Source organism: Pholcus phalangioides, unplaced genomic scaffold, assembly GCF_987345545.1.
Source record: "Pholcus phalangioides strain wild (caught in Gottingen) unplaced genomic scaffold, Ppha-v1.0 ptg000004l_1, whole genome shotgun sequence".
NCBI lineage: Eukaryota > Metazoa > Arthropoda > Arachnida > Araneae > Pholcidae > Pholcus > Pholcus phalangioides.
Window position 1 is genome coordinate 13,686,102 of NW_028301597.1, and position 15,742 is coordinate 13,701,843.

Here is a 15,742-nt window from a genome sequence, read left to right on the forward strand (position 1 = left end):
TCCCGAGGGGGCGCAAATTTCATTCTGAAACCTCTCCTTCAACATTATAAGGGGGCATCAAAATGCGCGCTTGCCCCGAGTGACCAAGCATCTAGTTGCGGCCCTGCCCTCACGTGCTTGTACACTCTCTAGGTTAGTTATTCTAGTTGGTCTGGATTTTCTTAAACGAATATATCTCGTTAAAATTCTAAACACAGAACAGCTTTGCGACTATCAGCAACAAGAAAGTTTTACTTTTTGAAAGCTCTAAGGGTTCCGAGATTTATAAGGAGTTCCGCGGAACCTCCCAAAAAGCTGTCACGGAACCCCAATTGGAAATCCGGCTTTCTCTTGCTCGACCTCTCTTCCACAGTTTCGGGATTTCCATACGTCTGGAATGTCTTTCATTGAATCCCAATGTTAATAGGTGCTGGAATTACTTCTTCCATTCCCATTCAATTCGGAAATTTTCGTTGGTGCAGGACTCATTTCTTTCATTGATTCGGAATTTTCATAGGTGCTGGAATATTACAGTTGATCTCGTTTATAAAGTTCCCACCTGGAACGTTTTCCCAATTAGTAAATCTCATTTTCATAGTCCTAACCATCACTAATACTCACCTATATTTCCCGTTTAAACCGCTCACAACTTTTTTTCGTGGCATTTTTCTGGAAAACATTAAAGCGGGATCGCAATTATTTATTTCATTGTTTCGGAATGTTCATAGGGGGGGGGGGTGCCGGGAAATTATTCATTCCATTGATTCGGAATGTTTGCAGGTGCTGCAATTATTTATTTCATTGATTCGGAATTTCCATACATGCGCGCTGGAATTATTTCGGCCATTGATTCGAGATTTCCATGCGTGCTAGAATTTATTTCATTGATTCCGAATGTTTATAGGCGCTGGAGTGAGTTACTGTTCAATTTATCCTGATATCAAATTTTCTATATCAAATAATAAATAATTCCGACAGGTAAATTTAAGTGAAACAATAATTCGATTTGGTTATATGGATCGTTAACATCAAGTGTAGATGCTATTTATTTTAATTATTATTTTTGTCTAGCTTTTTCTCTGTATTATTTAAAAATTTGCCATTGAATTAAAGTGAAAAAAAAAAAACCGCGTAGAATGAAATTCTCTCATATTAGCTTTGGGTTGCCATAATTCATTTTTTATTTAATAAATAAATATATTTGCACCTATTTGTCCGATATACTTCGTTCTTTTTATCTTTCTTTCAGGTCAAAAGAAATAAGAAGATTTACGTGTATCGCAAGAGCAAAGATGTCATAGGGTCGAGAGCATTTTACTAGCTTTTAGCTATTGCTCTCTTCCCTGTCCCAGCTTTCTTCACCATATTATGAATTAACTATTTTCTACCGAGTCCTTTCAAACATTTTTTTCTTTCTCTTTGCATTTTCTGTCAAATATTGTAAATATGTAATTTAATTGTAAACTCTAATTTGTATAGCATTATTGAAATTGACTGGGGACAAATAAATTATGTTATGTTATGTTTCCATTCATTCGGAATTTTCATATGCGCTTGTATTGCAGTGGATCCCGCTTATAACGTTCCCACTTCGAACGTTCCCGATTAGTAACTCTCACTTTCACGTTGTCCCACCCATTAGTAATACTTAGCTATATTTTAAGGTGTAAAGTTTTTTCCCACTTGCATTTTTCTGGCAGTTTTCTGGAAAATATTAAAGCGAGATCGACCGCGTATTTCTGCCATTGTTTCGGAATATTCATAGTTGATGGAATTATTTTTTTCATCGAGTCACAATTCTCATGAATGACGGAATTATTTCTTCTCTCAATTCAACGTTTCTCAACCTTTCTAAATCCAAGGACCAGTAGAATATCTGAAAAAATTGGACGGACCACTGGTGTCTCGTATTACGGAAAATTCCAGAATTTTCAGTTGTTCCGGATTGTTTTATACATTTGTCCAGTTTCTTCACGAGGCTCGTTTAAATTTGTAACGTTCACTAAAATCGTGAATAAACAGCGTTTTCATAATACATATATTACAGTATTTTCATAATTATGGCTGTAAATATGATGTGGGGCTGGAAATAAGGTTAAGAACCACTGATAAATCGTATTAAATATTAACCCCTTCTTGGTCTGATTTTTTTTCGAATTTCCGATCCAAAAAAAACATTTTATTTTATTGCTGAAAATCAATGTTCAATCAATACATGTTCCATTCTGAATACGATAATGCAAAATATTTTTGTCAGTAAGCTGTTTTTTGCTCGACCTACTGGTGGTCGTACATGTGATATCCCATTCGCTGAGCTCCAGTTTTTACAGCAATGCATCCGAGTTTTCAATTAAAAAAAAAAATACCCTGATACTATATTTATCAAATCTATTGCTTCGAGGTATTTAAGATAAATATCCGCATAAAAAGAATTATTAAAATACGTACAAAAAAGTTCTGGAAAATAGTTTTACAACCTACAAATAGGACTATACAGTTGCGCATCTCTTAGCAAATATTTAGAAATCCTTTTTCACAATTTTCTCTTCGCCGCATGACATGCGACGCCGACCAAGAAGGGGTTGAACAGGTTCACATTAATTTTGTGATTGCTCCGGTTTACTAAGTTGTGTGTAGAGCGAGAGAGGTTCCATTTTTAATAAAACATACAGTTTTATGATTTGGCGTATTAAGAAAATTCTTTCCTCAAATTCAACCAAATGACCACGACCGTGAAAACAAAATTTCGCCTTGACCTCGGCTGAGTTTGCCCTTTTTAGGAATCCATAATTTTTCAGTTAAAAAATTTCCCGAGGTAGAAAAAAAACCCTTTACAAACGACATAGAAAACAATTTTACTGAATCATAAATACCGAGCTTCGACCACAGATGGCAGCACCGTTTTCCAAAACTGATTGTTTTACTATTTCGCTCTCTAATTAACCAAGGGTGTTGGATAAAAATAAGTCGGTTGAAAAAATTCAATTTTACAGAAAAAATTTTGAAAATAGACAAAAAAGGTATTTGTGGCATTTTGCCTGAACTTCCGGGATCCATATATCACTAAGATATCGATATTCAGATTCATTTTAATCGTTAGGGTTTCCATAGCTAACCGTAACAATTAAGGTTAGCCATGGCTGATTATAAATGGCCATAATTATCACAAAAAAATGCGCCAACACCGTGATGATCCCGAACCATAGGGATCGATATATAGGGGCTTACGAAAGCCCGAATTTCGGACATTGGTCACATCAACTGGGCTGGCCACTTCACGAACTGCCTAACTTTGGGCTTTAAAAGTAACATACACATGTATAGCCATGCTTAAATTTACCACAGCAGATCATTCGAGTGACCCGCATCACAGCTCCAGGTCCCTCAAGTAACCTGTGGCGCTGTTCCAGATCACTTAAGTGGCCCGCGCTCTCCCACAACCTCCTATACAACCTAGTTATCTAGGTGGTCGTGGCTCTCTTAAAGGTTGAGTTCCCCACGAAGGCGGTGCTGACAGGGATCTATAGCCCTGGGCTCCTTGACAATTTTCATCATTTTTTACTGAAAAACCGTTTTACCCGCATTTTATGCTGTTTTTCCCCAAATTTCCTCCGTTTTTCGAATTTGAATGTCCCGATGAATATTTTGCTTAGAAACGTGGAATTTTTTTTTTTTTTTTTTTTTTTTGTTGTTGCCCTCAGAGAAGAGGCAGGGCATTAACTTTCTAATTGGATGTTTTTGAGCACCCGGGGACTGCATAAAAAGTTCATTCGTTCATTTTCTTCTGTATACGACCCCTCAAACAAATTTTGAGATTTTAAGTAAATGCACGTCATATTTGAAAACTTTTTGTAATTGAAAGTATGTTTCGAAAGTCAACGGTTACAGAGACATCCGCTGTGCACACAATCTGGGAGAGCCTGTATAATTGGATGCTCCCAAATTTACGTCGTTATAAAAATTGTCAGAGTCGATACCACGCGGTATGATAGATACACATTGGCGTACGGGAGTTTGAGGTTTTAACCCCCCCCCCCCCCCACCTTCATTCCTTGAGCCGAGATTACAGTGTTATTTTGCAGGAAAAAAACGTAACCCTACCCTCCTTCAGAAAAACAAATTTGAAATCCCCTGCTTGAGAAAATCCTGCGTAAAAACCTTTGCAGATACATAATTATTTTTTTTTTCGTTTACACACCATTGTATATACATACAGGGTGTCAAGAAAACGGCACCTCAACTTCAAAATTGAATGCTATGTTTGAAACGTTTGTTGTAAAAAAAATTTTTTGCTGCATGTTTTGTCGCCTTGTAAATTTGTAAATATTTTATTACAATCTTTTCTGAGTTTAATTGAAAATAGATGAAGCTGTGCCTTTTTATTCAAATGTGTATAGTGGGGCTCTGTATTTTACGATTTTTTTTGAAGAATCACATTTGGCTATGCGTATAAGTATCGTGTTGAACGTCTGCCCGCTCTCTGCGGAGAGACTTTTTCAAATGGAAGGTCGGCTCGCATTTGGGCAGTATCCGCGTCTAGAAAGGTGGATCATTGTTTTCTCTGATCTAGAGCATCCAGCCTTCATTCCCCCATTTTTTGGTTCCTTATCAACTTAAATTCGATCCCCTACTATCGAGATGCGATTTTTGCTATCTCGTTTGGAAGATTGAATCTCAACAAACAGATTATACTGTACTGAGACGCTATAACCAACCAATCAAAGAAAAAATTCCCCACCGCTTCGTTTCAGATGTTACCCATCTTTCACGAAGAAATGCTTCTGCCAGTATCAAATGATCCCACACAGTCTCGTTGCTTACCTCATTCCCAAAGAAGAGAATAGTCATTTCGATTCTGGCTAGACCACCAAAAAGTTCGAAGACGATACCCTCCTTGGGGGTGTTCGGGCTTACTCTAAGATACGCAATAAAAAAGTGTTAACGGTAAGTCATAAAAATGATGCTAGAAAAAATAGAGCCGTAAAATAAATTGCTACGAGTCGGGGGACATTATTTCCCGCTTTAAGATCCACAAGACAAGTTAATATGAAAACTGTCATTTTACGTGCAGTTTTCCGCCAACCTTCGACGGCGAGGGGAAAGGTCAAAGCGTCCTGAAAAGTTGAAACAACACATCAGTAGGGATATGCAATTTTCATAATTAAAATCTGCCGATTCGGCAGAAGCAATGGAAAACGACCTCCGAATCCCCGAACGAATGATAAATAGCGTATGATACTACTTATAGCGGGAGGCCTGCCTCTACGTAATGAACGATGTACGTTCCTATTTTTATTTACAAAATGTAACAACCGTAACTATCCGAAATATTTAAAAAAAAAAATAATCTCTTGATTATCCATATCATGAATAACATTTCTGCCTCCTCTTTAGCACTTAGATCAGAAATTTATGACGAAATTCTTTACCTGATATTGATTCGGTATCTACAGGGAAGTGGGGGGGGGGGATCAGGATGATGTCCGTGCGCCCAAAAAAATAGAATCCTTTGATGTCTACCTTCACTTATGTATTTATATAACAACTGTCCCCTTCCCCCGCTGGGTGTCTCCAGTAAAGGGAACATTCGATCTTCAGTGACTCAGAGATCATTTCGCCACGAGTAACAGAAAACTAACAACATTTAAATTGCATTCATTATAATATTCGTTTATTGCCAATTTCATCTTTAGTTGATAGAAGGCGGCACTTGTATATATGGTTTTCCAACTCATGAGCGAATGCGTCTTCTATTCACGATAGTCTCCTCAAAGAGGGCAATCTATCTCCCAGCCCTGAGGAAAGGCTCGATATATCTAGAAAGAGGGAAATTCAGATGTGATTGGTTCTAAATAAAGTTGTGATGTGTTAGCGATGTCTCAGGTTCGAGAGGGGAAATTTTTTCTTTTCCAATTCTTCGAAATCATATTTATGCGTTTATTGTTGGTTCCATTCCCACCTATCGCTTTGGTAACTTTGGGTTATCGCCGTACTCATGGCCCCAACAAAGGCTCCAGACCTGGGGCCCGGAATGATTCTCATCATTTTTTTGTTTTTTCACGCTACAAATTCATCGCCCATCAAGTTTGGTCTGAGGCGCCCGCAAAAAATCTTTGTCTACGGACCCTGATCCAAGATGTGGGGGCCATGGCCGTACTTTATCTTCTTATACAGGGTATAACTAAACTGTTGGTCAGAACTGTAGGGGGTGATAGAACTCGCCAAAACAGACAACTTTCACCATGCAATGTAGTGTCGGAGAGCAAGCGGCGAGCCTCGAGATAGCCTTTGTCTCTGGAGTGGATGAAACGTCGCCTTTCGCAGAATCTGTCATTCCGCTGCTATCCGTAGCCGATGTGACACTTTTATTGCAGCTGGTGGTCGGTAATTTTAGCATTTGTTACAAAGTTTTCGATAATAAAGATTCTTAGTCTTCACTGTGTTCTCTATTTTCCCCACGCAGGCGCCCTCTCGAGGCTGGCCGCTTGCTTTCCGACCCCACATTGTGCAGCGAAAGTTGTTTGTTTCGGCGAGTTCTATCACCCCTTACAGTTCTCACCATCAGTTTAGTTACACCCTGTATATTTTGGCGAATAGAAGTCTCGAACCAATCGTTCATATCTGAAACAGAGTCACTGAAAGTAGGAGCAATCGACTGGTTTCATTTTTTTTAGTACGATGGCTATTTTCATAGCGTTGTTGCAAATACCCCCGTTGTCGGTCTTAACGTTCATGTTGTGCGTGAATTCCTCATAATTAAAAAGTATTTCTCATTCGTATTGCTATAATGCTCAAAGAGCCTCAGAGTAAAGTATCGATTTCATTAGCAAAAACTCCAAACTCCGTTTCTCGTCTATTAAGACATTTTCTAAAGAGCATCCGCAATTTACTCCCCCCCCCCCGCCCTGAATACACTAAACTTTTTTCATATATGTTATAGGCGCAAGGGGACTTCATGCATGCGCGGCGAGAACAAAAAAGTCAATCCTCATTCAGAATCAAAGGAGGAAGGGCATCATCGCCAATAACAATGCCATTCAGCAGCTTTTCTAATAGGAGTCGACGCTGGAGAGATACGAATTTATCTTAATTTTCGTGGAGCGCACGCAGAAAGCGTCTGAGGACGCACAGAGTTGCACAAACTACACGAGGGCTTTATAAACAAGGCATATTATACATGTACTATATCACACAGATGGATCTCGTCCTCTTCCAGGAAGAGGCGCCGAAACAAGAGGCGCGCTGTTGTTTGCAGACAGACTTTCGATCCGCTTTACTACCACCTACCCGTTTCTATCGCGGTCATTTCGGCGGATTGCGCTCTCCAGAGGCCAGAGATCGCTTTGGCCCTCATTTGCATATGCAAATAAGAGAGCTCCGAGCAATTATTTCTCTCAAACACGACGAGTGCTAGAAGCGAACTGAGCGAATTGCCGCTGCCGGTCGTTATCGTATCGCATTGTAACGACAATTCAACGTTTTTTTATCAATGAGTTTCGGCAACTATTCGTGCATAAAAAAAAGAAGTGCATGAAACTAAAATCACGTAAAACAAAGCAATCATAAGTTAAAATAAAATAAAAAGGGATAAAAAGCATATTAGCATCGCAATTGGGGAGACAGATCATGAATTTTATAAAGCGGCGTTGAACGGTAGTTTTCTTCACAATCGCACCGGGCAATGAAAAGATTTTCCGTAGAGACCGGGTAGGTTTTGTTTGCGAAAATTGAATGATAAAGAAAAACTGAGTGAAATTAGAAAAACTGAGAAATGTTTACAATAATTGTTTGCAGCTTTTCGTGTTTTTTTTTTTATTATTATTATTATTATCACGGAAGCAAACATGTTAGCGATAGAGCGAGTGAAGCGACATATTATAAATTGATATTATAGTAAAACTTCGATTAACTGTCACTCGTTTAACCGTCAGTTTCTGTTGTCTGTCATCGTCTAAAAAAATTGCGTGAATATCAACAAACAAACAGGCCATGTTTAAAATTGTCCATGGATTACTTTTACACCCTTATGTAAGCTGGAAGTGACTAATCGTCGGTGGCGGAGGAGTTGAGCTTGATCTGGCGCCCATCAGCACTGTGTCGCAATTGTGTTACATACTGCTCTCAGTCGTGACAGTATAGCCTGTGTGTTCGAATAAATGTTTAGTTTTGGTTGGAATGTGCTAAAATGAATGGAGGCTTTGGAATTTCGAACGGTGATGAAATTGCTTCTAGTATGATTACCAAAGAAGAAATTGATGATGACGAAGGATCAGTTCTTAACCAAACCCCTACAACTAGCCACTCAGAAGCAGAAACAACGCTATCAAAGTGCATCGAAACACAAGATACATTGCCGAAAGAGGACTTGGCAAAAAATACGTATATGCCACAACGTAGCAAAGAGGCTGTTGTTGTGAGAAAAAATGCCAACAAAATGATAAGATGGTGGTTAACGAAGCTGAAGTAATTGCTCATGAAAACAGAGCTGCAAGTGGAATTTGTAAGCAAGAGAACAATTTTCCAATATGTGAATTCATGAACATCGTAGCTGATTGTGTGATAAAAATCTTGAAGGCGACTTCAAGCGATGAAAAAAATTGAAATATTTTTCAATGATTTTATGAATTCAGCCCAAAAACTACTTTTTAATGGCGAATAACACCATCACACAACTGAAAAATCTCAAGATAATGGCATGGAATGCTAGGAGTGTATATAATTATCTTACTAAATTAAGGGAAGTGTGTATATATATATAATAGAAGGGAATAACCTGGATGTAGTTTTAATTAATGAAACATGGCTGAAGCCATTTAATTCATTTAAAATTGCAAATTTTTATGCTATTCGCAAGGACAGACTTTTTAATAGAGGGGAGGAATTGCAATAATCATTAGAAAACGTCTCGTCGCCTACAAGATAGTGGATATACAAGATTCTAGAAACGTTGAGCTGTTGGCGGTGGACATACATACGCAAAACAAAAAAATCATCAGACTCGGAGCCGTTTACGGGCCCCCGTAGACATTCTTTGGATTTTCCATTGTTCGACAATTTCTTTAACTGCAGACACCCTGCTTTACTCGCTGGTGACTTAAATTGCAAATGCAAATTCAGGAGCAGCAAAACATACAACCATCATGGAAAACAACTTAAAGGTTACTGCAGGAGGAAAAATATAGTGCCATATGTGGCGCTGTAACTTCCACATATTATCCTGAACGTTCAAATGGAGTTTCAGATACATTGGACATTGCATTAACAAAAAATCTTTTGGTCCCAATGTCTATTGTAGTTAAACACATTCTCTCGTCAGACTATGATCCGATTTTCATGACAATCGATTTTTTGATTCCATTAGGTCCTCCTTTTTTACGGTCACCCCTCTTTTACAGACAAATTTGTTTGCTGCGTCGTTGTCCACAAAAGAAGGGTTTTGCTGTATACCTGAAGCGTATCACTATGTAGGAAAAGTGAATTGCGTATGCTGCCTTCTCACGAAAACGCACTAAAAGAAAATCTCACTAACGAGAGATAATTTTTTTCTAGCACATTCTCATTGGACGGGAAAGAATTTCAATCACAAATCGAATCTGGTATAACGGTATTACCCTTACAGCTCCTGAACTTACTCGTGAAATCAATTCTCTTTTATGAAAGGAAATTCCTAGAACATCGCAGTGATTTCAATAGACTGTGAAAATGACAATCGTCGAATGAAAAAAAAATTAAAGTATAAAGAGAAATCAGGGAAAAGGCGTTAATACGTGTGATTCATGAACAAACACCCGATTATCGTTCGATCTCGTTTCGAACGAGACGAATAAATCGAGAACGTGACCGAAAACGAAATAAAAATGTTCGTCTTTAGGCTGGACCGGATGGCAACAAAAACATGGTGAAGGGTCTTATTGGACACGATTTCGTTTCGTACGTAACCCCCAAACATTCCTTTCTCGTCCAACCGAAAAAAAAGTAATTTCTAGACGCTTGTAGAGAGGTGGGAAATGAGGGAACCCTGAAAGAAATGAAAGACGCGTATGTTGTATTTTTGTAGAGCAGTCGCGAAGATGTAAAAAACAACGATGACAAATATCCAACAGTGCGGAAGACGGCAAACACGGGGCTCGGCGAAAACATCAACCCGTCTTCACCAGGCTATGCTGAGAAAATATGAGATATCAGAGAGGGAGAGAAAACACGCTTTCTTTCTCACGGCAGTCTTCTTGGTGCGTGTCACAAAGACCTTTCATATCCGAACAGCAGAGCGAGAAATAAAGTTCTGCTCCGCGACTTCCCTGATAAAATGCAAAACACTCTCTCTGTTGCTCTGACACGTTCTCGCACTCTCTTCTTCAGTCAGTGTGTTTGAAATAGGAAAAAAGTGTCGTAGATTAAAAGAAGGGACTTCCCCCGCACTCATTGCCTTTGAGGAGTAAAAACCGGCGACTGGAAAAACCGGAGAAGAGGAGATTCGCGTGGGTGCCAATATGAAAGTTATAGAATGCAAGAAGATGACTTTTGTAAAAACTGCATTTTTTTTTTTTAATAGTAAAATTAATGACGCATCTCCTTGGAAACAATATTTGTGACAAATCAAGGAAAATCCGATAGGCTGAGGTTGACGGGAGGGGGGGGGGGGAGTTCAAAAGTTTCCAGTCGTCCCGTATGTAAAGACAGATCGTATGTAGCAGAGGGAGGAGCACGTTGCTTTGTATATTCATTAATACCTGTAGGGAGGAGGGGCACCTCAGCTATCTCACAAAATTTATTGAAGGTGGGGGCGAAATAGCTCCCAGTTATAATATGAGATACCATATGGCAGGGGGTGCACACAACCTTTTTACTTCGTGGGCCAGAAACTACCAGGGTGCATAGCTAACAGCCGCACCGATCCTAGAGGCATACGTCCAAGTCGAAAAAGTTTCCAAATAACGTGTAAACATTAGATATATGTCATTCATGTTTCAAGGGGTTGTATAATTATTTAAAAAACATTAACTTTTTTATATACGGACATCCTGTCCTCAAAATTCCAATTAGAAAGCTGTTGCTCTGTCTCTCCCGATGCCAACAAAACAAAATTCGCCATTTCTAAACGTAAGACCGGGATTACACTAAAAACTTTATAAACGTCCTTTCATAAAACCTGAAAAATTCAACCAATAAGCTTATTGGTTGCATTTGCTCGAATGTAACCTATGAGTTTTATTGGTAGGATTTTTTAAGTTTCATAAGAGAGATTTTATCAAAATTTTATAGTGTGATACCGGCGTTATGCTCGCTGAGCTATTGGAATTCAAAGATCGGAGGAAAGGTGGAATGAAACAGCATTAACTAACGGACAATGCATCTTTCCCTGATTTATGCTGTTCTTTCCCGATTTTTCATTTTTTGAATTCGAATAACTCAGTGAAAAAATATCTCACTTGGAAACGTATTATTTTTTTTTTGGCTCAGAAGAAACAAGACAACAGCCTTCTAATTGTGTTTTTGAGGGGACAAGGTGTCCGTATAAAAAGTTATTTTTTATTTTAGTAACTATACAACCCCCTTGAAACATGAATGAATGACGTATCTGAGTAGTACACGTTATTTGGAAACTTTACCTAATTGGAAGTACGACTCTAGGATCAACGGTTCATCAGTAATTAGCGGTGCGAGCTGATAGATATGCACCCTGTATATAGGATGACGAGGACGTGTATTTTACGTGACACATTCCCGTAATTTTTTACCCGTCACAATTTCATTTTTAAAATGCCCCGTTTTTTTCCCCTCTATGTTCACTCGAATTTTTTTTCTTTACTGAAATTATTAACTATATTAATATATATATATATATATTGTTAAAATATCATTTTTTTATATGAAAACAGAAAACAAGTTAATTATGTGAACTGGAAAGCAAAAAAAGAACAATGAAAATTTCAAAAAAAAAATTATATATATATATACACACACATATGTTTTTATGAATTAAATTTTAATCCATTGTGACTTGCCCTTCGCGAACTGCCATTAGAAATTTTTCAGCAGCTTCAGCGGAAACTGTACTGACACCTATATGTCGCATCTCTGATCAACGTGGCGTGTAACAAAATTGCGAATCATCGCGATTAATTATTAGAATCCGATTAGTATTTATGATATGATTTTGTTACGCGATAGTGGCTGCATCAAGTACTTGTTGTTCCTCAGCAAATGTACGTTTAATTGCCATTATTCCGTATTCTCGAGGGGGGGGGGGAAGGTCCACAAAGCAAATCCATATGAAAGAAAACCACGTCGGGAGGGAAAGCGCTATACAGGGTGTCCTGAAAGCGCTAATGCGGCCTTTATCATGAATCGTTCGTCGTAAAGGTATGATTCGAATTTTAAAAAAATGCTCGAAATGCGTTAAAAAATGACCCTGTAACCAGTTAGGAGCGTGGAAATACTGTGTATCACAAATTAAAAAAAATCTAAATTCTTATGCAATTCCCCTTTCTACTATCTTCTAACCAGAGAGTCGTTGTCCCGCATCGCTTTAAGCCAACAACAGAAATTCCACGTTTCCAAGTTTAATATTAGCTGAGATATTTGAATTCAAAAATCATAGATAAATTGGGAAAGAACATAAATGGGGGAAGAAAGCGTTGTCCGTTACTTTTTGCTGTTCCTTCCCAACTTTTCACAGATTTTGAAATCAAATATCTCAGCGAATACTGTGCTTAGAAACGTGGAATTTCTGTAGTTGGCCTTAGGCGAGGCAGGACAACAACTTTCTAGTCAGAAGATAGTTGATGGGGGACTGTGTAAAAAGTTATATTTTCCTATTTTGTGACACACAGTATTTCCACTTTCAAAACTGGGTACAGGGATTTTTGAGAATTTTTTAAATTCGAATCATACCTCTACGGCGAACGGTTCATGAGATAAAGGCCGCACTAACACCCTATATACTAAAAGCGCAGTATCAAAGTTTTTATGTGCGTTGCATTTTTCACGGTGGTTCTAACATTTATAAATTGTCTGTGCACATGCTTCTTTTTTGTGTCTCACAATTAATTGTATTTTTCCGGAAACATAGCAAGGGTAAACACTGCAGAGGGACTCCGAGTATGAAAATTTTTGTGTTCTTGAACTGCCAGCGTTACATTGTCATCCACATATTGTATAACCGTCCGCATAGGCCTATATTTGTAACCGCGTCTAACTTGCTGCTCAGACTAAGTACGGAGCGCCCTCCCCTTTTCCGTACATCTAGCTCTCTGCGAACATTGTATTTATTGTCTCCCCACCCGCAAGTTGTGTTTCTCTCCTTCTCTATGAAATTGCACATAATAATTCCTTTCAATATGTGTGAAGTGTCGTCGCCATTGACTGTAAATTTCTTTTTTAATAATATGTGTTTTATTGTTATGAATGTAATATATGTATTGTTTACATGAATAATAAAGCACCCGACATCGCCCAGCTCCTTAACCGAGCAACTGGCTAAAATTGACAATTGCCGATAAAGCCTGGGCGGTGTACGGTCTGAAAGTGAAAAAAAAAAAAAAAATCGCTTCTAACGAAAGGTGCAAAATAGAGGAGAAACATGCACTGTAGTAGGGCGCGATGCATCGTGTGTTATTTACACGTGTGTTATTTTCTCAATAGAATGCGAAATAATTCACTCACCTCAGTCCGTTGATGAAAAATTTTTCGGTGACGTAATCCTTGCAGTTGGAGTTCTCGAAAGCGAGGTAAAACTTGTAGTCCTTGTCCAGCATCTTGAAACATTTCTTGGTGAACGTCCGCGGGCACCGCTTGTTGCCGCACGAACCGTAAATGTCGACGTCGATGTGACGGGCCAACTCTTTGGCATATTCTAGTCTTTTGTTTCTGGCGTTGCAGTTCGATACGAACCACGCCACTTTTTTGGTTTTGTTTGCGGCGAAGTTGCGGCTATAGAGGAACAGTCCCTTCTGCTTTTTCATGTAGCCCTGGGGATACTTTACGAATTTCTCGTACGGGGCGACTAGGTCAGAGTCGTGCCTATATGTTGCGGTCCAGTTGAAAACGTTCTTCAAATTCTTGAAAGCTTGCGTGTGTAGAGGACATTCGAGCAGAAACAGTATCCACACCTGGTTGGGAGATCGCTTGTAAAACGGCCACAGGAAACGGTCTTTGAAGAAGAGCGCGTCAGCGTGCTCCGCATCCCTGAGGGCCGTCGTCAGTTCACAGGTGTTTACCGGGCATTTGTCCCTAAGGAACACGGTCCTGCCGAGCGGAAGGTCGTTCCAGCCACCCTTGCCGAAATATAACAAGATCTTTTTCAGTTTTTGTCTTTGGTATACTGCCGACGCGACAGACTTGCTAGAAGAGCTGAAGTTCCAATTCGAAGTGTAGTTTGAAGGAACGTACATGAGCTGTTCCACAATCCTGTCACTCTTCACCTGATCGGGCCAGAGCATAGTCTTCGAACCGGGTCTACTGCCATCGGGCCTATAGGTCCCGTCGCTCATGAACCAAGGCTTCTCTTTGAGCGCCGAAATCGACGATTCGAAAGAAAGAGGTCCATTCGATGACGAAGCGGGTCGAGAATTCTGCCAGGAACTAGACACAGATGGATTGGGCGAACCCACCGAGACGGATGACTGTTGACTTAATGAGAGGACCTGTGCCTCGAACTTGGGTCTCCTGCGCACCACTTCGGCGAGTCCGGGGAAAAAGTTGTCGTCATTGAATCTCACCGAAGAAAATCCGCTCTGCCTAGAACTCGGTGTCAAGTTCAAGGCCAGGAGGGCACAACCAGTTACAATGGACAAGAACAGGAGTAGCCTTCGGATTCGCAGCCTGGGCATTTCGCACGGCGAAGTGACTTCACACAGATCAGCTTGGCTTTCGATGACGTCGTCTTTGAAAATTGTTTTTCAGAGGCATGTCGTCGACCTGAAGGCAGATACAAATTGGATAATTTAATCTCAATCGAAAAGGAAGGGCAAACAAAAATTCAAAACTTGACGCTACACGAGAGAATAATTCAAACCTGGGCTCGATTTAAGTTCAAACATTTGCGCAACTTTCAAACTGCACACAATACACGAACAAATATTTGATCGTGCAGTGGGGGGGGGGGATATTTTCAGACGAATCTTTCCCCCTTTTTAAATGTGTTCGTTCATTTCACACGAGGTTTTCGGGCCTTAATTTTACTGATAAGCAAGCAAAATAAATAATAACTTTATTATTCTAACCTGAAAGAGCTTGAAATTCCTATCAAGAAGAAGGTTATTTAAAACAAAAAAGCTTGCATAAAGGCTCTGTTTGAGCTCGATATATTAAATTTTTGAATAAGGAATACGAATTCACCGTAAAGTGATTTCATCGAATGACGCGAATCAAATCGTTACAAAGTTTTTCTGCAATATATTCTTTTAACTCTTCTTTGAACCCGATATGCGATATCGATCGCAGTTGTAATATCTACGCATGGTTTTCTCTTTTGGTTTGAATAACCCACGTTTTTCACGTATGAGTTGGATCATTCCGGATGGGTACAGGCTCGTTACCGGTTGGGGAATCGGAAACGGCTTCGATTTTCTGAACATTATTCTGCGGCGGTCAAAAAAGCAAACAGACTGCCCGTTTTCACGCTTAACCCTTTCAGACTAACGGTACATTAAAGTAACACCAACTTTTTAACCCCCGTAACATCGATCCTTTATATACGTTGTTGGTCGGTGGTAATTGGAAGTATAAATGCTATATAACTAATATGCGATTGCCAGATGAC

At 39.3% G+C, this 15,742-nt stretch overlaps 1 protein-coding gene across 2 annotated transcripts in view; it reads right to left on the bottom strand.

Annotated features, from left to right (window-relative positions):
* The window catches only part of LOC149086568 (core alpha-(1,3)-fucosyltransferase-like), a 98,253-nt gene that overhangs the window by 21,411 nt on the left and 61,100 nt on the right, over positions 1 to 15,742 (bottom strand). For both annotated transcript variants that reach the window (XM_089230922.1, XM_089230923.1), the window contains one exon: positions 13,645 to 14,898. In XM_089230922.1, the coding sequence (XP_089087048.1) occupies positions 13,645 to 14,810 (1,166 nt within the window). In that variant the 5' untranslated portion in view covers positions 14,811 to 14,898. The remainder of the gene's footprint in view (positions 1 to 13,644; positions 14,899 to 15,742) is intronic.